Source organism: Tachysurus fulvidraco, chromosome 18 (assembly GCF_022655615.1).
Source record: "Tachysurus fulvidraco isolate hzauxx_2018 chromosome 18, HZAU_PFXX_2.0, whole genome shotgun sequence".
Taxonomy (NCBI): Eukaryota; Metazoa; Chordata; class Actinopteri; order Siluriformes; family Bagridae; genus Tachysurus; species Tachysurus fulvidraco.
In genome coordinates, this window is record NC_062535.1 from 10,348,006 (window position 1) to 10,371,984 (window position 23,979).

General features: G+C 36.8%; 1 protein-coding gene across 8 annotated transcripts in view; it reads right to left on the reverse strand.

Moving 5' to 3' along the window:
* The window catches only part of sh3pxd2aa (SH3 and PX domains 2Aa), a 103,385-nt gene that overhangs the window by 43,968 nt on the left and 35,438 nt on the right, over window positions 1–23,979 (reverse strand). For 6 of the 8 annotated variants that reach the window (XM_027156355.2, XM_027156349.2, XM_027156354.2 and 3 more), the window contains exons 3-6: window positions 22,025–22,100; window positions 18,562–18,638; window positions 14,066–14,157; window positions 1,644–1,669 (exon numbers count right to left, since the gene is read on the reverse strand). In XM_027156355.2, the coding sequence (XP_027012156.1) occupies window positions 1,644–1,669; window positions 14,066–14,157; window positions 18,562–18,638; window positions 22,025–22,100 (271 nt within the window). Of the gene's footprint in view, window positions 1–1,643; window positions 1,670–14,065; window positions 14,158–18,561; window positions 18,639–22,024; window positions 22,101–23,979 lie in introns of those variants that run through there. The other 2 variants (XM_027156361.2, XM_027156360.2) reach the window with 1 other exon arrangement.

Sequence of the window (23,979 nt, forward strand, 5' to 3'; positions counted from 1 at the left end):
GGAAAATACGGTATATAAGAAAATTACCTCTTTGACGCTGATTATTTTTCAGTATTTATCAGTCCTGAACAGTTTTATTCCTTTTATACCACAGCAATGTCAAAACTATAAATGTGTTAATGATTAATAGTAATTAACTGCAGCATATTATAATGACTTGCCCTGTCAGAAATCTGTTACAAAGCGCTGCCTTCAAATCAGCTTTACAAATCCCTGAGATTTGTCTTGTAGGCTCGAACAGCAGAAATGAATTATAAAATGAAAAAGATTTACTGTAAATAAATAAAGCCATTTATTTAATGTCTCATAAACCTATCGCTTTTAACCATATTTCTGGGTCGTTAATAATAGCACAAAGTACTTAGCAGAAATTTGTGAGCTACAGTAGCCCACAAAACCAAGTAAAAGCTCCAATATCCCATGGCCCAGTCCCATGTTTTTATTTCTCCAAATCCTAATTCACTAGGTTAAGTGCTAGCTAACATGATATAATAGCATATGATAGTAAGCTAGTTTTGTCTATTAATACATGTGAGCTACATATAAATAAACATCCAACATTCTAAGGTACATTATGTTGTTACCCAAGACAAAATATCAGCAAGGTGATGTGAAGTTTATTCATTTGCAACACAGGTACGTGCCGTGGGATTTTTTTGTTTTTTGTGAGAGATAGGAAACGGACATTAGGACTTTTTTTTCACCTTCTAGCAGGCATCTAACAGCCAGAGCACAAAATCTGCTTGTTTTGTCTATCTGGTGTTAGGAAGCACTAAGTACTGTACAGTGTGCTTTCTACATACTAGGTACAATATGTATTTATTAATGTGTTAGAATGTGCTGGTAGTGTAAATAAACTTAAACCTTCAACATAAAGATAAAAAAAACAGATTAACCGTTATGATAATGAAAGGTTTTTCTCTTCTGTTTCATTGCATAAACTTTATGTCACTTACAGATTTTTTGACATTCAAATTGCATCCAATATGCTTTAACACCTTTGCCAATGTTCATAAATGTGTTATAAAGACTTTTTTGTGGGTACAAACAAAGCGATTTATTAGCAGCTTTCAAAATATAAGGCAAAGGTCCAAATACTGTAAAAGGCTTTTCATAAATTAATAATAAAATACTGACCACACCTTTAAATGACACCTTTAACACACCTTCATACACACCACCTAAACACACACACACACACACACACACACGTGTGCTGCGTAAAGCTCAAAACCTGAAATCCAGGGCAAGAAATTTGCTACACTGATTGAAATATTTTTGCTTATGTGTGTGTGTGTGTGTGTGTGTGTGTGTGTGTGTGTGTGTGTGTGTGTGTGTGTGTGTAGCATAAACTCCTTTCAGAATTCCTGGTCACATCTAGTCTATCTACACTTGTACAATGTGAGTCTAGACACTGTGCTGCATATTAAGCCAACAAAACTGCAAGTCATTCAGTGAGAGAGCATGCAATGAATGTGAAAGATGCTGAGCGAGATCTGGCATTAGTGTGCACTGCTACATACAGTACTGCTGTTCAGTGTAACAGGTTGAACGGTGATGGTCTGATACATATATACAACCATACTGTACATACAACCATACAAATAGAAATATATAAATATATAAATATAAATAGTAATTACCTGATTTGCGCTTGGTACCATAATCCCTGAAAAATAAAAAACAGCAGAGAGACATGATTAGAGCTCTGGCCGTATGTCCTCCAGGTACAGCTGAAGTCTTTGCTGACAGCATTCGCACACACACACACACTCACACACACACCACACACCCATTCACACACAAGCACTAGCGAGAATGCAGTGTGTGGCACTGTGCAGAGCGTGCATGTGTTTGATCTGGAGGGCTGGAGGATGAGCTGTTGATGCTACAACAGAAAGAGTGTCTTATCATGTGACTTAAACAGAGCCAATCTTTGTCCCTGCATTTGTTTGCCCCCCCATCTCTGTCTCACTGCTTTTCTCCAGAGGATGGAGGGAGGAACTGCTTAAACCCTCACAGCTTAATAGATAAATGAATTGAATTTGGCTCCTCAGCTGTTAAGGTATGAAAAGTGTGTGTGTGTGTGTGTGTGTGTGTGTGTGTGTGTGTGTGTGTGTGTGTGTGATTAAAACATAACATTCATCCAAACGAGATTAGAAATACACTATTCATGTGCAGCACCACCAGTAAAAGTGAACACTAAAGTGAACAAAATTCATTTTTGAACCCCATGATGCAAACATTATTCAATAAATGATTCAGAAACGTTTTCAAGTCTATCTTTGTGAAGTCTTTCCATTAAGTTGTGTATTAACGTTGTTATATGAAAGTGAAAGTGACGTGACATACGGCTAAGTATGGTGACCCATACTCAGAATTCGTTCTCTGCATTTGACCAATCCAAAGTGCACACACACAGCAGTGAACACACACACACACACACCGTGAACACACACCCGGAGCAGTGGGCAGCCATTTAGGCTGCGGCACCCGGGGAGCAGTTGGGGGGTTCGGTGTCTTGCTCAAGGGCACCTCAGTCGTGGCCGGCCCGAGACTTGAACCCACAACCTTAGGATTACGAGTCAGACTCTCTAACCATTAGGCCACGACTTGCCCCATGATATATATTCCGCTTAATCCTCTGTACGCTTTATGTGATATCACTATACTCTTAAGCCATTGTTATATATTATTAGGCTATTGCACTGTACTGTAAGTCATTGTCCCAACCCATTGGTGTGGGTGCAGGCTTTCATTCCAATCAAAGCAGGATCCTCACCTGATTTTACCTGTTTACTCGGCTGATCCTGACTTTCAATAGACTTTACAGATGTGGTTTCAGCTTGGTTGGAATGTAATCATGCATACACACCAGCCCTTACCAGTTAACATGGGACATCCCTGGACTATAATCATAAACCATTGTCCCAACCCATCGACTTATACTCTTAGTCCATTGCATATATACTCTTAAACCATTGCACTATACACTAATCCTGTTGCACTATACTATATAGCCCTAACTCACCGTTTTATACTCAAAAACACTAGACACTAGACACATCCCACAAGCCATCCCATTTAAGCCATTGTCCCAACCCATTGTCTTATACAATGTCCATAACAGTATACTGTATACTCTTATCCCATGGCAATATACTCAATTCAATTCAATATCAATTCAATTTAATTAAATAGCGCTTAACAATTCACACTGCAGCTTTACAGAAGTATAGAAACAGAATAAATTAAATAAACAAATAAAATAATTTGAAGTTTGTTACTACTGTATTTATCCCTAACATCTATCCCTAACATCTATCCCTAATGAACAAGCCTCTGTCTCACTCCTGCACTTAGTAATCCTACCATCTCACTTATCTTTATTTCTTAGTATATCTCTATCCCTCCATCTATCCTGTTGCCAGTCTCTGCCTTTGTGACTTTGCACAGCAAATGAAAGATCCCTTTCTGCCCCACGAGCCTGAGGTCACCCGGAACACTCTGCAGCGGCACAGCTCGAGAGTCAGAATGCCTTCTTTGTTGGCTGGAGGAGAACAGAGAGAAAACACTGTCCTCGAGCAATATTTGAACTGCAATTTGAGCGGCTCAGAATCAAATTAACACTGTGAAGAACATTCCACACTAACATATGCTCTCTATAGAATAAACGGCAAGAAAATTCCCATTTCCAGGCTGCTGTCCTGATTTAACGGCTCTGTCTTAGACCAAGGTGCTGTTGTGCACAGGCACTAAATACCGTTTCCAAACCCAGTAATAAATTCCCGAACGTAATAAACAACGACCGTTTGTTGGCTATTCTGTCTGAATGTGGAGGCTGATGACCCAGAATGCTAGGGGTAAATCTTAAAGTAATGACCTCATCGTGTCACTTGGGTGTCTTTAAATCACAGAAAAAAAAACATCTACAGTTCGTAGCGTTACAGCTCCCTCGATCACTGTTAAATTAAGGAAGTGAGCAGGCGGTAAGCACAAGAATATATCTGTGTACGTTTAGGTTCTTATTAATTCATAGATGCTGGGTATTGAGTTGCAATGTATCAAATTAGAACAAGGTGAATGTTATGACATTAACGGCATCTAAATATTTCCACAGTCTTCAATTCATTGCATGTCAAATTAAAGATAATAGAATACTTCTGGTATGCTAGCAGCAGAAATTTAAAGCAGTACTCAAAGCTTGTGTGCTAAAATCTGAATGCCATTTAAATGGTGAATTAAAGAAGAGAGGGCAGCATGCTGAAAAGTGCTTAACTAGAGCAGCTTCCTCTGGAGACTCCTGAAGCAAAACTACAGCAGTTTCATGCCGTTAAACATGAATCAACCAAACTAAACACACACACACACACACACACACACACACACACACACACACACACACACAAACACACACACATTTACTAATTAAATTACTAATAACTATTTAACTATACATGTGCTATACATTTTTATTGATGTATAGCTGAGTTCCTTGAGTACATCGTAACAACTGAGCTCAGTGTATTTTTCTTATAAGGACCTTTTACACAGTATCATGTAGCATTAAGCATTGTAGCTACTGTAACTGAATACAGTTGGAGATGGGAAATCTTAATAACTTTAAGGACTTAAAAAGTCCACCCAGAGTGAAAAGTTTGTATAACCTTTAGAATTAACATTGCAATTTATTGCTACATAAATCCAATGAAAATCCAGAATTCTCTTTTTTACCTTTCATTGACATTTATTTTCATATTGGTTTACCATTCATTTCCCATGAATGTGTTTGACTACCAGCAGATATTGGCACCAGTGGGATGTAATCCTTATTTCATCTCTACATAAAGAGCAATGCAGCAGCGCTTTAGTGTTTTAGTGTTCTGTCCAGCTCCCTCCACTCCTTATCTTTACACCCTGCTCAAACAGATCAAGTTCCAAAGCTTCACCTTTGATGCTAATTCTACCATCGGTGGAATCTTCCTTATTTCAAGCTTTCTAATTAGTCCAATGTTTGCAATCTCCACTACTCTTGCAAAGGGTTTTTCATTCATTTCATATTGAACAGCACTGGACAATGATGAGTGATGAATGTTTTTAGATGCTGACATTTCACTTGTGTTTGTTGTTATCCTATATGACTTATCTCCTATAATTGACATCATCAGAATTGATAATCACGTCTCAAATCTTTCTGTATAAATACTTAATCTGTCTCAAGCTGGTGTTTTCCTTGATGTAAAATGTAACTATAAAGCCTTTATGTGGTTGTGAAAGTCGAATGTTTTAAACTAGACTGTTGAGAAAGTGTTTTGCAATATTTTTCTTCCTCTGGGCTTTTGTGATAGAGAACTCAGTGCTACATTGCTTTGGAACAACAATCAGTAAGATCCCAAAGCTGAATTCTTTCCAAGAGCTTAAAAATATAAGCTATGAACAAACACTATTCAGCCTTTCTGTTTCTCTGTATTCCCTCACAGTATGTGTGAGTAAGTCTTGCACAAATTGAAGCACTGGAGGATTTAGTAGACGTTGCTGGAAAGGTGACTCCATCAGAGGCCATTAAGGAGTGTTTACAAGAATCCCGAGGCCCATGCAAGGCTGTAAACAAAAAGTAAACAAAACCATATAATACTTATGTGGATCAGTGTAAGGCCTGGGAGGCATTCACCTTGTAGGATTGGAGTGTATGCATGGAAGAGGGCTAGAAAATGTGCCAGAGAAAGAGAAAAAGAGACAGCATCTGTAAGACATTAGCGAGAGAGAGAGAGAGAGAGAGAGAGAGAGAGAGAGAGAGAGAGAGAGAGAGAGAGAGAGAGAGAGAGGCATGGCATCAGGAGAAAAGAAAAAACAGGAGACAGGAATGGGGTGATGGTAGAAAGGGAGCAGGCAGAGAGAGAGAGAGAGAGAGAGAGAGAGAGAGAGAGAGAGAGAGAGAGAGAGAGAGAGAGAGAGAGAGAGATGGGGTGTGGATATGGTGGAGGATGACACTCTGACCCTGCTGTTCTCTGACCCCTGTCTCCCACTACTCAAATCCCAAGAGGCGGATTAAGCAAGAGACCAGCCACTGGAACAGTAATAATGAAAGCACAAAAAGATCAAGCAGACACACAGACAGAAACAGGAAAAAGAAATTTCAAACGTTGGTAAAAAGTAGAAGTAACATGCAAAAAAATAGATCATCAGTTTTTGAGATACCAAGAAATTATGCAATATGTCCAAACACAGCCACAACAAGGCCTTGGCTCTAAGTAGAACTTTCCTGTTATTGATGCTTTACTGAGTCTTGGCTAGTTACGGCTATGTTGCAACAAAGACGTGTTTTCCCAAATCCGAGTTACAGGTAGGCCGGCCACTCTTTGGCATCACAAATTGTGATGCTTTAAGCTTGACGCTAAACCCCACTATTCTTAAACACAAACACAACAAACAATAATATGACTATTATTCTCCCCTCCCCCACTTGGACTCCAGAGCTAATATCCACACGCTATCTCAAAGTACCTCAGATATCTAAAGCCATTATATTATTGTAGAATAAACTGTGTTTTAGTGCAGACTCAACTACCAAAAAGAATATACAACGTTCTTAAAAATACTCTCAATTTCTCTCACATCTCTAATTACAGCAGTTTGCCAGCTAACTAGCTAACACCTAGTCAACACCCTCATATTTGACATATTTGTTATGTTTTCATGATTCATGATAGATGATTCACAGAAGTGAACTCACTGTCAAAAATATAGAAAGTGATGCTTTGTTCCAGACTAACAGTAGACAAGCTAGCTTTCTAGCTGCGCTAGTTTAATGACAATGATCTAGCCTGCTTACGTTTGTTTGGAAGAATGGGGTTTCACTATCTGTGCTATGATTTATGAGTTGCAATGATTTAACAATATTAATTGGAGCCAAACCAGAAAATAAAAACTCATTTAATTTAACTTTATTTCATTTTCATACTTAGCTCATACTCATATTTTCATTTACATAATTAACTTTCTCAGCCTGCAGTTTCTGTGATTAAAGGTTTTCAGGTACCAGTAAGTTTTTTTCCTTACACCGTGTTCAAGGCTCCATTTGTGTCCAATTTAAATCATATTTCCAAATGTTTCTGTTAAAGGTTAATCATTTAATCCATGTGCTTCTTATAGCTCACCATAACTATACACTGAACCATAATCACGAGAATTCTGAAAGAAAATTGTATGGATTCTGCATTAATGTATGAATCTTATCTGGGTGAGAAAAAGAAAAGGAAATTCTCTCATTTGAGGTCTTTGCTGATTGAAAACACCTTGAATGTATGTCTTTCTAAAAATACCCATAGATCTCAGCACGAGTGCACCCATCTTAAAGCAACCTCCCCCTTAACACCACCCTCAGTAAAGCATCACGCTAATAGAGTAAATCCCATCCATAACGACTCCCAACCCCCTCACTTTTTTTTTTTAATTAGCTGAAAGCTTTTAAGCTAACGGGGTCAGGCTGAACTGACCTCCATGATGAAATCCTTCACTGTGAAACCAGTTAATCATCTGAAGCAATAAGTGTTGCTTTACACATACACAGAAGGGTGTAGGAAAATGGTCTGAGGATATATACACCACAGAAAGAGAGAGAGAGAGAGAGAGAGAGAGAGAGAGAGAGAGAGAGAGAGAGAGAGAGAGAGAGAGAGGTGGCAGAAGAGTTAACTGAAACCTGAATGCTGAATGATATAAAAGGACTAATTATTAGTACAGTCTTTACAAAGCTTCCTTATGTTTCTTCTGTATTTTTCCCCCCAGTGTCATCTTACTGAAACGCTAAGTAGTTAAGAGCAAATAATACTTAAAAAAAAATAGTCCAGTGTTTTTCTAAACAAATCTTTATCCTTTACATTTCTATGTCTCGAGAATTTGTGACATACATGAAGTGAAAAATGGAAATAACAATGACTCCTAATTCAAACAAAAGGCAGCTGTGCAGACATTAGTAGATATTTTTTGTAATATGTATTTATTTGTGTATTTTCATTAGTTATTCAGTTAAATATTTGTATTTATTTTAAATACATCAATTTGGGAAATCGGGCTGCTTTGTCCGAGAGAACCTTTGGTATATAAACATAAAGTGTGAGACATTCTGTGAGACATTCTGTCTTGTCTCGTCTCGTCCTGACTTTTACTGCTTGTAGTTTGTGTTTATGGATGCATCAGTGTAAACGGAAATATTTGTCCGGATAAATATTCCTTTAAACGAATCCTATAATTACAGAACTGAAAACTTAATGGTCCAGGATTAATTTTCGTCATTTTAACAACTAAGAAAGCAACGAAAATGTCCCGGAAATGCCAACAAATCTGTCTGTGAGAACTGAATATGAGTCACACAGGAAAAAACAAGGCCAGACATTGTATACTGAATACTGCAGATAGTGAGATAAAGGAAAGAGATGTGCAGTAACTGTATTAGTGTCTGATGAAATCCTTTTAGGACATTAAGAGGAGAAGGAAAGAACACAAAGATGCTGTCTGATTTATTTACGGTCAATCCAAACCGATCGATCTGATCCGAACTGATTTCACGTCAGTGCAGCACAGGGGTCGTAAACATTACAACACAGATTGCAATGTGTCACATGATTTCTGTCATCTGAACACATTCTGGTCCATCAACAGCACTAAATCTGACCTCTACTGGTACAAACACGACACAGCACAAAAATCTGAGCAGAAAATTAAAGGGCATGATGACAAATATTTGTATTGGGTTTACAGCATTAATCTATACTGTAATTTAAAAAAAAAAAATCATATGGGTTCAATTTGTAAACGAATAAACGACCTCATGGCTCAGTCTACAGATATTTATATGAAAGCACAATACAAAATGTTTTTCGATTTTATCTTAATTTTTAAAAAATCGACATGGTGTATTTAAATTATTTTTGTGTGATTTATATTATTTCTTCTGTCTTACTTTTATAGTGGCGGGTTCTCAAAGATTCAACTGAATTCTGACAAAATTAATACTATTTTATAGAAAAAAACTGAAAATTTAATCCCAAATTTCTGGAAACTTTCCCTGGCTTTTCTGGGATTTCTAGTGCGTAAACGTTTAAAAACACAGCGTGATCATTTGCAGTTAATTTCTAGCCATTTAATACAGTTATTTTACTAATTATTTCACTGTATTATTAAATAATTGACTGTTTATGAATTAATTCATTATTAATTGCTAATCAGGTTGTTATTTCTGTTTTCATTTAGTTTTTGTCAATGACGTTTATCCCTATTTAAGTAAATGTGAAGATTACATTAATGCATATTTTACCTTTAGCAATAAAAAAAAAAATCCTCTTTAAATCAATGTACATTGGTGAAATTTGATCTCAGCCCAGATGACAAAGCAGCCTGTAACAGCATTTTTTACGTAATTTATAACCTCAACATCCTCTCGTGTCATTTGTTTCGGATCAGAGCTGTTTGTCCAGCTGGTGATTCTCTACTGACTCAGAAACATCTGACACACACATCTGAGTTGGATCAGTTTAAGTTTATTGTTTATGGATTAATGCAGTTCACATTTCAGCCAGCAGGTGGCATTTCATATACAAAGACTTCACTGCTTTGAAAACTTCCTGTCACTCACAGCTCTCCTTTTGTTTGTAGTTGTGTTTGTGTAACAGTGGTGATGTAGGAGATCTGTGAGCCGAAGTTCTGCAGGCTTCTAATCTTGTGACTAACACACTGACGAAGAAGGACACACTTCCATTATATGTGTGTATAGTAAAGCACTGAGTTCTTCACAGCACTTAAAGACCATCATTGTGTAAAATCTCTCCCACTTTCTTTCATTTCTCTCGGTTTCTCTCTCATGTGATCAGACTGCAGATTGTCCCTATAGCGCAATATAGGGGAAAAGTCAGAAAACACTAATTTCTGCACTTGAGTAGGAACAATATTGCAGTTCTGAGTCTTACAATTATAATAATACCATCAATATAATATATGTTATTTTAAAATATATTCTGGTATCCGTTTACATTAAATCCTCAACGTGTGTTAGATCAGTAAGTCCAAAAAAAATATGTTATTCCTCTAAAAATTTCAAGTGTAACTAACTTTAGCTTGTGTATACTGTTTATGGTCTAGTTTACTCACATAAGCATCAAGTTACCTATCTACCTAAATTAACCAGCTGATTTTCTAAGACTGTAAAACTATACAGATTATTTCACACAGCACAAGTTTCAGCCTATAAAGTATTTTTTTTTAAATCAATTGGAGCCTTAACTTGTATGTACTAAACTGATTTCAAGTCATTCTGCATGAGAGCATCTGCTAAATGCTGCAAGGGTAAACGTAAATATACGAGAACTTGTACAAAGCTGAACACACGACTGCTGCTAGTGAGTTAATTACACATTTACTGCATCTTTAAAATGAACAATTTCACATAAAAATAAATCTGTGGAAGTCTGCTTCCCTCACTTTAAGCAAAAAAATAACAATAATACTCACTAAATTAGAGGTTTTTAAATATAGGATCCCAGAATCAAAGCTATCCCCTGCTCCCTGCATGAGTAAATTAAAATAAATAGTGTTTATGAGGCAAAAAGAAGCTTCCTTTAGTTCTTAACAAGTCTATGGAAACTCGGCTTGAATGTACCATTGGTCTGTTTTTAGTCCATTAGAAATATATATATTTATTCATACACTTGCTTGCACAAATCTAGAAAATATACTACGCTTTATATTTACCACATTTACACAAAATATTTGTTTTATGATTTATATCTTTTAAGATTTATACATTTCTGTTGAGATTTATAAATACATGTCAGAAATGCTATATTTTTCCAGCGATCACTCTCTAACCTGTTCAAGTGTTAAGCACAACATCAGCCCATGGAAAGTTCACTGGACATGCTGCCAGAATCGACTATGATGCTGACAGGCAGTGCTGCTGCTAGTCATTAATCTTGATGCTTCTAGGATTTTCTGGAAAGATTTTTTTTAATAATGTATTTGTATCCCGTTACGTACTGGAGAGGTAGAAATATGTTTGCTAATGTATTTGTATTTGTTTAGGATGCATTATCTGTAATACATCACTAAAAAACACCCCTATAAAATAAAGAAAAGAAAAGAAAAGAAAAGAGCCATGTAGAATACATTGGGTTTAAAAAAAGAAACAAATTAATACCACACACACACACACACACACACACACACATTCATTCATATACACATAAGAAGCACACACTTGAGTGCTTCCAATTACATGGACACTTACACAAGCATAGAGGTCAGTGAGGTACCTGTTCTAACTCTGGTGTTTAATCACTGAGCTGTCATTGCTCATAGATTTCCTAAACACCATGGTGTTGTAAAATGGAGGATAGAAGTTGTGTATTTATGCTGATCTGACAGTCATACACTCTCGTCGTAACGGCTGACTTACAGATTTGGGCAGAGCAGAGCGGAGCAGAACAGAGCTGCAAGAGCTGGTCCAAGATCAATGTTTAAAATCACCTGGAGTGTTGTGGCTTTACTGAGATTTTTTAGGGCTCTAGCCACACACACACACACACACACACACACACACACACACACACACACACACACACACACACACACACACACACACACACACACAAACAAACACACACACACCTCTTAATTGTACATAGACAGCTAGACAGCCAGCCAGTGTCCCTGGTTTGTGTTGATTTAATAGGAGCAGGAAGCAACACAACCCAACCATATATCTCCTGTCCACTGTATACACACACACACACACACACACACACACACACACACAGACACACACACACAGTGTACACACAGTGTATATAGAGTTGTGTACTGGCCTTGACTCCCACCAGAATCAGTCCTTCCCCATAATAAATATCATTCTAACAACTCATCTGTTATCGAGCTTTTAGGAAAACAATTTCATGCTCGCCAATTTTACGCACACACACACAAATGCTGTATATTAAATGCCGAGTTAGGGATGAACGCTAACACAATATTAACTACTATGTTACTACTATATATAATGTGTAATGAAAAACTTTCTAAAGCAAGGAAAAATGTATTGTGTATGCAGCGATTTATAATTTTGTGTAAAGCGCATGCTGTTTACGTACAGAGAATGTGAGAGTGACAAAAAGACGGGGGGAAAAACTGTCCGTTAGTGATCCAGAGTTAGGGTTCAGTAATAGAAAAAGGACAATAGCGACTGAGAATGTGAGCAGAGAAAGATCAGGACTGAAAAAATGAGAGGAGAGAGACAGAAAAGAGAAGCATGATCATGTTTGTCTGTAAAGAAGTGTAGAGTTTCTGTCTCAACAGAGAATCTAATAGCGTTCCTCTCCTCTCCATCCATGCTTCTTTAATTTGATCTATTTTTGTACTTACTTACTTTATGACATGATGTCAGTGTAGATTAATATAAACTTTTTTTTTAATTAACACTTTTTTTTTTTAATTAACACTCAATTTTATTTGTATATTTAAAAATAACTTGGTTTAATGCTTGAATCTGATTGGTCAGAAGGTGTGAAAGATTTGCATATACAATATATACAATACAATTTGTTCTGGCTGTAACATGAACGATATGTTCATTTCAATGAGCTAATAGGTTCTTGTTTCTATAGCAACAGCTCATACACAGTGACTTGTATTATGTCATTTAAGGCTAATAATAAAGTGATTAAAAAAAACTTGTACTTAAGAAAGTAAACGCTATAAACTTTGATAGGTTAATTTTTTCTGAATATTTTAATATTGAAAGAAAGAAAGAAAGAAAGAAAGAAAGAAAGAAAGAAAGAAAGAAAGAAAGAAAGCTTTCTTTATGATACTTTTTTTTGTATAATATACATTTTTGTATAATATTAGTGTTTTTTATGTTCTGTTAAGCTGCTTTAAAACAATGTGCATTGTTAAAAGTGCTATACAAATAAAAAATAGGAGTTAAATTGAATCGAAAGATTATTATTGTTTCTATAGTAACAGCTTATTCACTGAGACCTTGTAAACTGGACACTCAAAATAAGCGAACAGACACGAAGCTGTTCCTCTTGCTTCAAGTGCTTTGTGGTATCGAGCGCAGTCTTTTGTGCCGCAATAACTTCAAGAGAAGTTGAGGGAACGAACGTTTACAGCTGCTATAACGTAAGTGATAACATGAACCAATTTAACGGACATTTCAGCATTACATGTAACTATAACAGTATTATGATGTCCTTCTTTCACAAATAAAATGATATAGATAAATATATAGTTGTATAAATTAGTGTTGAAAACGTGGAATCGGACACTTTGGGACGTTCTGCTGTCGGACGTTTAGGGTAACAGTAACTCAGCTTTATTGAATATTTTCCTATAACAGTACACTTTTTACAGAATAGTTATCGTCTCCTTACATAAAAGTTACAGGCCTTATTGACTGGTCACAATGTGCTCCGTCTATAACATTGTTCATTATATCATCTAATGCTAAAATAATTTTTCACTTTGAATCAATGGTAAAAAAAAAAAACATTTTAAAGATATACGTATGTGTGTGTAATAAATCGTTGATAAAGTGCGATACAGAGAAACTGAGTGCGGAACAAAAAAATCTCAGAAAGTGCAAAGCGGCAGGATTATCTTCCGTTCACAGTAACATTTTTCCTAAACTAGATTCTGTTTGTTAGTGAAAGTTGAACATTTGCTGCTAATTACAGAACAGCCTGAGGGAATAAAATGTCCTCAGACACACACACATTGTCTGTCAGTCTGTATAGTAGCAGTGACTACATTGGTATAAAATGTATTTTATACTAAAAAAAGGAAGAAACATACACACACATTCAACCCACCCATACACATGCATACACACCCACAGGTATTGTTATAGTAAAGCGTAAGTTGTATTTGGTACGGTATGGTAAGATCCTCCCCACTGCAGCAGGAGCTAAGATATTCCTAAAGGAGCTAAAATCAAAAAAAAAAAATTTCCAGGTTCCACATTTAAAGTGTAAACGAGCATGCAAGCTTGTGTGTGTTTGTGTATGCATGTGACACTCACTCTACAGGAGGGTTCATGTCATCTGGTTTGGTCTCAAAGAAGCGCAGAACTTCCTCACTCTGGGAGATCTGGGGAGGAAGTCGCACCAGCGCCTGATACACCAAGAGGAAATGACACGGGACAATCAGCAGGGACACACATGACTTCCAGACATCATCATCACCGACTTCTACTGTCAAGACTTCCATACAGGATGTGGAAGATGACTAAGATCTGTTCACATCACTGACAGTGTGTTCAAGCTTTAGTAATCCTACTGTCTTACATATCTTTTCTTCTTATTTGTCTCACAGTGCTGTTATACTTTTAAAAGCAATAGCTGGTGCAACACTGATGCAGTATATAAGCAATAAGGATTCATGTTAGTGCTTGCTACAAGACCCAAATAAAAACATCAGCTGGGATTCGCTTTGTGGACTCTGAGTCTCTGAGGTCCTCACATTTGCGTGGGAAAGCTGGTTATGTGAGGGATTTTTGCCCTGAAGCACCAATGACATCATTTCATCAGGAAGCAGTCCTCAAAACAGTTTGAAGACTTTAAGTGATGTTTATGAGTTAAGATGTCTTAATAACAGAGCCAGAACACAGACTGCTATATTTATGATCTAATACATTTATCCTCCTTCAACCTTGTAACTCAAATCTGGAAAATAAAAATGGTTTATTATTTAAAGGAAAACGCCACTCTGAGAGGCACTAATTATGTTTATAGTGAAATATGCTCAGTGACTTTGGTGCTAATTTCTTGTTCGGCGCGCTATATCGGTTATTGTCACGGAGGTTGTTGTTTGCTGTACTGATATCACATTTACAATTGCGTTTAATAGTAAAAAACTATTCAGCGATCTCAAACTGAAGGTGTAACACTCTCTGCTAGCTGTGAAAAACAGAAAAAAAAAGTTGCATGATTTTCCAGTAATAATCAAAGTTATTACAAGTTAATGTAATAGCTGTAAAATTAAATCTGAGGTGAAAAAGAGTAAATGTAAGTCAGTACTTAGTTACGCTCGCTTCTGAACATTTTTTTTTTGGTAGCCTGCTTTGTTGGTAGGCAGAATTTTCAACCCCTTGTCTATGCAGCATGCTTCTAGTTATGAGAAATTCTTAGCCTGTCTTGCATGTATAGCATGTTTAAGATCTACGCACATATTCTCAGTGATGTTCGTGATTGATCTCGAAGCTGTTCACTGTATTCTGAAGTATCTTTTGGATCACGGCCCTGTTATAGAAGCCAGTATGTTTTCAGTTTCTTGACAGCGTCACATTGCATTACATCCCCAAGTTTCCTATTCCACACAACCCCAAAATCCCTAGATGACCTGGTCACGTTGTGATGCGGATCATGTTTGTGTAAGCAATGCTGTACAGTGTACAGCACAGTGCACCACCACTCTTGTGTCAGCTAAACCTTCCTGCTAAACCTTCCTTGGTGTCATATAGGTGCTTTATTTTTCTATGAGTATTCCTAGTCTTCCAGATCTTCCTGTAAATTTCGCACTGCTGATGGGGCAAGTTCATATGTGGAAAGTTTTCACACCCTTCCAGTTGGTTTCAGAAATTAATGAACTCATTAGGAGTTCATTAATTTCTGAAACCAACTGGAAGGGTGTGAAAACCTTCCACATGCCACATTTACTATTTTATTTGATTTTAGTGTGTTTGAGCCTGGGTGCAGCGATGAAGCCCTACAGGTCTGGGTATGAGTTTATTAGTATGCAGAAGCATATAGCTGGTATGTGTGATTGATGGCAGGCATTGACTTCCCACACTCAGTAATGAGACTCTTGAAAAAAAGAATCATATATGTGATAAATTATAACTATATCTAGACAGTATTGGAAAATGTCTTGGGTCCATATTCAAAGTTTCATACTTGGCCTGAATACTTGAGTCTGTACCTAAGATGTCCAGATGGAGATGAGAAATTGATTCATGGTTTGTTTTCACGCTGACACATTTTTTCTGAACCATAGATTGATTACTCAATTTTACACAACATTTCTGCTGTGTACAAAATGGAGGTCAGTAAATGTATCCTAATTAACGGTGGGCAAGAAGGCTTGAATACACAGTACATATGACATTGTTTGTACGACAAGATTTTACAAAGAAAAGTAGGGAAACTGGAAAAACTGGTATAATAATAATAGTTTAAACATTCATTCATTTGATAGACATTTCAATGACTCACATTAAAAACTGAGTTTAATTATGTAATTTAATTATCATTGTAAATCAAATATTTTAAAATACATCACTTAACAATAAAATGGAGGAAAATTCTGTTCAAATCTGTCCCAAAGATTCAGTAATAATAGTTATAGAATGATAGTAACAATAATAGTTATAGAAAGATATTACTATACTCTCAGATTATTGTGAAACGATTCATTATGATATAAATATACAGTAAAATCATATTTATATGGCTAATTCATTATTTAATATATTTTATAATATTATTTAATAATAAAAAAAAAAGTTAATGATTTTCTGTCTTGTTCACTTAATATAGTGCATGTTAAATTAATACAGTGCTAAAATCATAACTGTGTGCTTATATGGCGTTTTTGTGACTCAGACGGTGTAAAACTCAACACAAAACCACAGCTTTAAAGCTTTAAATTTACTGACAAAATCTTGCTGCAATTGAACTTTGGTCTGGTAATATTTTTACATTATTATTAGATAACGCAGAATAACCGAATTATGAATATGCGCAATCAGTGAAGTGTCCGCTTCTTGTGATAACTGATTAGCACAGACCGCTAACAGAATGGGGGAGGTGTAGACTGACAGGCATGTATGTGCACTTGTGAGGAGAATCTATCGAGTAAAAACATTCCTCGAGAACGTCGGCCAATTACAAGGAGGTCGTTTGTCTAATTAAAGCACACAGGAAATGGGTGGTAATCGTTGCCCTCTCCAACAAGTTCAAAGCAAATTGCTCTTTTGCCTTGGTCACTAATGTGCTGCTTCCTCAAATAAGCAAGGATAAATTCTAGAACAGAGGAAGTGCAGGAAGACATCTCGACATCTCTAAATCCAAGGTGTTTCTTAACTGAGAGAACACGTTCCTGTCTTATCAGCATTACGGGACATGTAGTAACAGCACCTGCTGGAATTACACAGCTTTACTTAATACTCAGTATTACTTAATACACAATATTTTGCAAGATATGTTGAAGCATATGTAGGGCTTGAACTAAAAAAAGTGTGTTGAATTCTCAAAAATGACTAGTCAGAAGGTGTAGATTAATTGTCTTGGATATTAGAACTGACTGTACAGTAATTCAGTCCACAGGATTTATATTAATGAATTTGTTCTATTACATTGTGGTTTGCATGGTAACAAATTACAAAACAGAGTGCACATCGGACAAAACACATCTTTCTTTACTTTTTTGAGAGTAGAATGTCTTCAAAAATGCCTCTTCTTGTTAATATACATAAGTTGCACTTTTTTACACAAGGCTGCCGATATATTGAAGGTTTATAACTGCTCTAGCGTAAGTGAGTACAGGAACTAACTTGTTTTATGAACATTCGACTATAAATGGATACAAGTACAATTTACAATATAATAGCTATATAATTATAATAATAGCTGTGTTATAAAAGATATTGTGGCATTATACCACAGCATTCTTATAATTTTCCCATAACACCATGCTATCCATCTATCCATCCATCCATTTTCTGTACTGTGTATCCTGATTCTAAAGCCTGTTCCAGGTAACTCAGATAACATAGAGCAGTGTTTCTCAAATTGGTGTCCAGTGACTGTCACTGAATTTGTTCAAGTCAGACTCAACAAATCAAGAAAGAAAAAATAACTATAAATTATGTCAACCTGGACCTGTGAGGAAGCTTAATGATGCTAATAAATGAACAAACTATTGCTATGCATACCTAATTCTAATAATTTAACACTAACGGTCTATACAAAGTGCACTGGGAATGAGATGGAGCCTGTTGGCATAGGTTTTTGGCTTCCCAAACATTCCCATTCACTCGTCCGGCTCTCTCTAGCAGCTGTTCTTGATTAAAACGTTTGTTATCATGCGTGGATAGGAATGTGGATAGGACCAGAAATTTGAAGACAGAAAATCAAACAAACATTAAAAATGAAAAATGAAGAATGGGATAACGAATCCCACTGCAAAACATACACAAGTATGTCTTATCTAGGTATAATATGTAATATTCTTAATCCTGAAGTTTTTAAATAGATACTAATACACTGCAAACCATTTTTGTTGATACATAAAAGGTATTTCCATTTTGTAAAAAAAAAAAAAAAAGACATTTTATCAATTTTCAGTCACTTTCTCATTTGTCTTTTCTTTTGGAGAAAGCAAAAAGGGACCTATGATAGAACCCTGAGGAACCTCGTGTTGTGAGTTGTCTAGTAACACACAAAAACTCTGAACAAAATTAAAACATTAAAAGTGATTAACATTTGTGGACATTTTAAGGAAGTGGTTGAAACTCACCCTGCAATAATCATCTATAAAGCGCAGTCGCTTCATTGCCACATCTCGAACATGACTTCGCCGAAACAGGATTTTTCCTTAATGAGGAAAAAGAGTCAACAATAGAGAGAGTTAAAAATAATGCAAAGCGGCTACTTTAGTACTGAACACTGAAAAAATATATTAGAAATGAAGCTTTTTTTCGTTGATTTTCACAAAAACTTATTCAACATCTGCCTGAGCAGTGGACCAGAAACTCTGATCGTCAATTAACGATATTTTCCCGTCAGTGTGACAAGTTTTTCTAGAAGATTTTGCTAGAGTTAAGACTACTATAATTCTTCTGATTTCAGTCTTTTTCTACGTGAGTGCCAGAACACAGCAGCAGCACGATACAAACTAAATACAAAATATATTCAAATTCAGCAAGCCTTAGGTCAGCTTCCTCTATTATCTCAGTCCTACTATATTATATTAAAGCCAACAAAATGGTTTTCTAATCAGATTAAACAGGTAATCTAAGAACTACAGGATGCTATTATTAGGAAGTATAGACATCTACAAGGACACAAAGGTGCAAAGATATATATTCTTTTATGAAAAGCAAGAATTCTGAGTTCTTGCTTTTCATAAATTTAATAAATCTCATTCTGAGATCATTTCAATCTCACCATATTGTATTGTGCTGGATGACATGGCTTCCTGTGCCCACGAGTCATTGACTTTAATGCCACAGAACAGCATGAGACATTTTATGATATTGTTTATCAATGTGGGTGTCAAGCCTTATTAAATTGGGGGTGCAGCTGAGTAGAGAAAGAGAGATATAGTGTTTTCATGTGTGTGTGGGATACATTACATTCAAGGTTGTATATGAGTTTGAACAGGGCAAGGTGAGCCATCCATCCATCAGAGAGAAAGTGATGTAAATAGAAACAGTAAAAGAGACAAAGTGGTCCTAATATTTTACTGAACCAACCATTCAAGCACTAAACAGCACAATTCTACACCTACTCCAGTTCTCCATGTGCTTTTATCTATATTTTGGTCCTGTCTCTGATTGGTTGATGACCCTATTGTGTTCACCAGTTCTGTGTTCAGCCCAGAATTACTTTGCCTATTATTATACTCCTTGTTGTTGTGAAGTCTTGCCAATTATATCAAGCAGTTCTGAGCATCCTTTCCCTGTGTATTACATATATGCTTCTTTGACTTTCACTTGTATTGTCAGTTCTGAATATAAATTATCGTACATGTGTAACAACAGCCAGCGAATCTGACTGATTATGATCATTGGATTTACTAAAATAAGTACCACCCTGAATTTACAAGCTTGTGTCCTGCCTCTTGTCACACCTCACACTTATCCACTTCGACTTTAATGCTGTAACATGCAATATTTCTGCTTAACCCACTGAGTGAAACCTAAAATATGTCACATTTGTTTCTATTGAAATATCTAGTGGTTCTGTGAGGAGTCTAGTGATTATGGAGCTAAATTTTTGGTTTGTGCTGTACCGGTGCAGTAACAATGGTGTTTAATAGAAGATTTAAAAAAAAAAAATCAAATGTAAGGGATAAAGATCAGGACTCAACATTTTGGGCTGTAATGCATCTGTATGCTACAGTTGCTCTGAGTTATAAATAAAGGTGAGAGCATAAATAAGGGAAGAATAAAACCCTGTTGCATCACTCTCTTTAGTAGACAGACAGACAGACAGACAGACAGACAGACAGACAGACAGACAGACAGACAGACAGACAGACAGACAGACAGACAGACAGACAGACAGACAGACAGACAGACAGACAGACAGACAGACAGACAGACAGATAGATAGATAGATAGATAGATAGATAGATAGATAGATAGATAGATAGATAGATAGATAGATAGATAGATAGATAGATAGTAAGGGAACTGTGGGTACTGTGAGTATAAGGAGTTAAATATTTTCATAGAGCTGAATGCTGAGACTACAAACTCCCAACCACAGACACAAAGTCAAACAGGGACAAAATAATGCAGAGTCAGGAAATGCACTCCAGCCAGAAGAACACAGTGATACACAAAAGCATGTAATTATATATGCCCATGTCAATATGATATTCTGAACTTGTTAGAGAAAGCTATACTTCATAGGAAGTAGAATCTGAAGCTTACCCAGCTCTAACCTAAGCTCTATCCAAAACCTGCCCATTTAACTAACTGACTGGAAAACTAATACCTATTACACTTGTTAAGAGTGTATAATCATCATCTGGGACAATTCAAAATTCATTTTCACCAGAACTGACGAGCACAGGGACCAAACCTCCTTCAGTGGTTGAGAGATGATGATCTAGGACTGACAGACATGAATGCCATACCTCCTTTGTTGGAGCTGACAGGCACGGGCACTAGTTTTTTTTTCCTGCAATCGTGCAATGGCCATGTCTCCTTCATAAGGACCGACAGGCACACGTGCTCTGAAAGAAGCCACGCTTCATTCTCATATTTGTCTGAAATGCATACAGATCATTCCACCTTCAGTGGAACCGACGAGCACAAAGACCACACCTCATTTACTGACATTGACAGGTAGAGAGTTTACTCTTCCTTCATTAGGACTTAAAAACATGGCGGCTACGCCTCCTTGTCCAGGGCTGACTGACACAGAGTCCACGCCTCCTCCGTTCTGACTGATGGGCACAAAAGCCACACATTTATTACTTAAAGTCACAGTAAGTGTAGATAATGTACTGACAGCATTTTATTACATTTTATTAATACATTCTATCTAGGCATAACATGTGATTGAAACTATGGTGTGGATTCACGTTTAAAGCTGTATTACTGCAATCTTTATCTTTTCCCGCTTGTATATCTGAAAGGAAATGAGTGAATTGAATTGCATTCGGTCATGTTATTAGAAAAGATGTACACTGCAAACCTTATTTAAAATATAAAGTACAAAACTCTACTGCAGACCATCATTTGCTCTCCTGCAAGACTGATTAATATACATTTAGAATTACCAAAGAGATCAAACAGCTGTCCTGGGAGTGTTTTTGCATCCTGCTGTATGTAAAATCGATGTGTTCAGAAGTGCGAAGGCTTTTTAGAGACAGTGTGACTGCAGGCAGAGAGAAGAAAGAAGCAGAGACTTGAAGATGAGAGGTGCCGAGTCAGCAAGGGTTTGAAAACGCACATCGTATTGTCTGTCTCTCTCTCTGCTGCATTATTCATCGCTCTCCTATGCTTCTCCTAACGATTCTTTGACACACTGACAGCATGCGTATTTGTGTGAGTGTGAGTGTGAGTGTGTGGGTCTTAACAGCCTGAGGATTAAAAAAAAAAAAGACCCAATCCAACCATTCGAATGACGTACCGCAGACAGTATTGCTGGAAGCCTGCATTTGTCACTGCATGTGTGACTGTCGGGCATGGAGTGATAAAATGACAGAAAACAAAAAAAAGAGCAAAGTAAGTTCCTGGTCTCACCTGGAAGAAAAGGGATGATGCGCTTTTTGGGGTCCTTCTGCCCTCCCTCGATTGGGAACTTGTCGAGAAGCTGCATCTGGGGGGAAAAAAAGAACAAGATTTTTCAAAACACACATCAGTGCAAGAATCTAAGACGAACAAACTGCTTGTGCAGCCTTAATGGATTTCAAGCTTTAAGAATCTTTGAAGTATTGAGATTGGATTGTTTTACACTTCAGCCATCTATAATGGCCGAGCCGCATGTTGTTATAGTGATAATATCCGACACTATAAATCACCGACAGCTGCAGTACCTTCATCTGAATTGAAAGAGCTGTGCCGTCTCTGAACGCAGCCTCGGCATCAAATTCGACACTGTTCTGATTTCTCCTTTTTATCATTTCAGAGATGACCCACCAGGTCGTGACCTCTCTGTGCCGTCTCCTACTTAGTCACTCGATGGGTTCCTCTTATTGCCCAACCAATTACTCACATCCCTCCTAGAGCACACACTACCTATTCTGTCCTCTAATGAGTGTGCATGTGGGGGAGGGGGTGGTGGTGGTGTATGTGCTGATGTGTTTGCAAGGCTCCTTTGTGAAATCATTCATAATGGCTATTTTATAAAACAATATACCACTGAGAACTAACTTCTGACACATAAGGTGCCATTACCGCTGTATTATTTTCATCCTCCTGCACATAATTGCCCATTTTGTACATTGCAGACAAACTGGCTACATCATTTCTGACAGAAAATGACAGAAGAAGATAAACAAACTAGTGGGACTGGGGTGAAGGAACCGGCTTTCGTGAAGACGCTCGAAGGAAATTTCCAGAACTGTTTTGTTTCTTGTTTCAAGGACTGTCAAATTAAGGTTTGTTCACCGTGTTAGAAACCAGGTAAATGTTCTTAGGGTCAAAAAAACTGTACATAAAAAATGTATGTATCCTAAGTAAGACTTAAAAGTACACTGCATTTACATTCCTGAGTGAAATACACAAAATATATATTAAAAAAAACAAACAAACAAAAAAAAAAACAGACGATTTACTCTTTAGGTATTAACACAGTGACCTGCATTTGTATTTTTTTATTTTTTTTTTGTACTGTTTCCTTAACAGCTTTTAATATTTTCATTCCTAAAAGTACGAAAACTACAGAACTACAGTTTGATGAGGACTTACACTCTTCAAAAAATAAAAAAAATGAATTAATCAAAAAATAGAAAACGTATGTACGTCGCACCAAGCGGCTGAGTGTCGCAGTAATTTTATCAGGGATAAGGCCGTTCTCTGGAAGATCAGAGTTTCTAAATGTTATTGGAGCAACAGTATGCACTAATAATATCTTTTAAAAACCGAATATTTATTAGATTTTTATTTATTGTCTGTGAAATTCATCTTCTTATACCTTTTGCCATCTTCAAACTGCATGGAAGGTTCAAGTGAAGCAGTTTAGCGATTAAGAATGTATGTAGCATTTTGTTGTTGTTGTTGTTCATTTCTAGCTTGTCTTGCCTGTAATGTTTTGTGGCATGAACACTTAGTCATATCTAGAGTCTTGTCTGCTGAAGAGATGTTTCATATTTTGAAAGCGTGTCAAAGTAGGCGGCTGTGTGGAGAAGAATCACTGTTGTTTGAAGTCATTTCTGTTCTCAGGATTTGCAGTTTCATCATTCACACGTTACCTTCAAAGGTGTTTAGAGTGAAATTATAGGATCCTAATGTTCTTTACTAAGCGTTTAATGGTGCCTCGGGGCACGGAGTCCGTAATCCGCCTCCAAGGCTGGTGACGCTAAACAAAACTGAAATGATTCGGTGAATGTGGAGACGTCGTCGTGAACGTTCTTACAGTATGTTTGTACAGCGCTGTGAATGATAACATCACGAATGATCGGGAGATTGTGTTTGTGTGTGCTGTTGTATATGTTAATCACTGGATAAAGCACAGATGGCAATATTACACACACTGA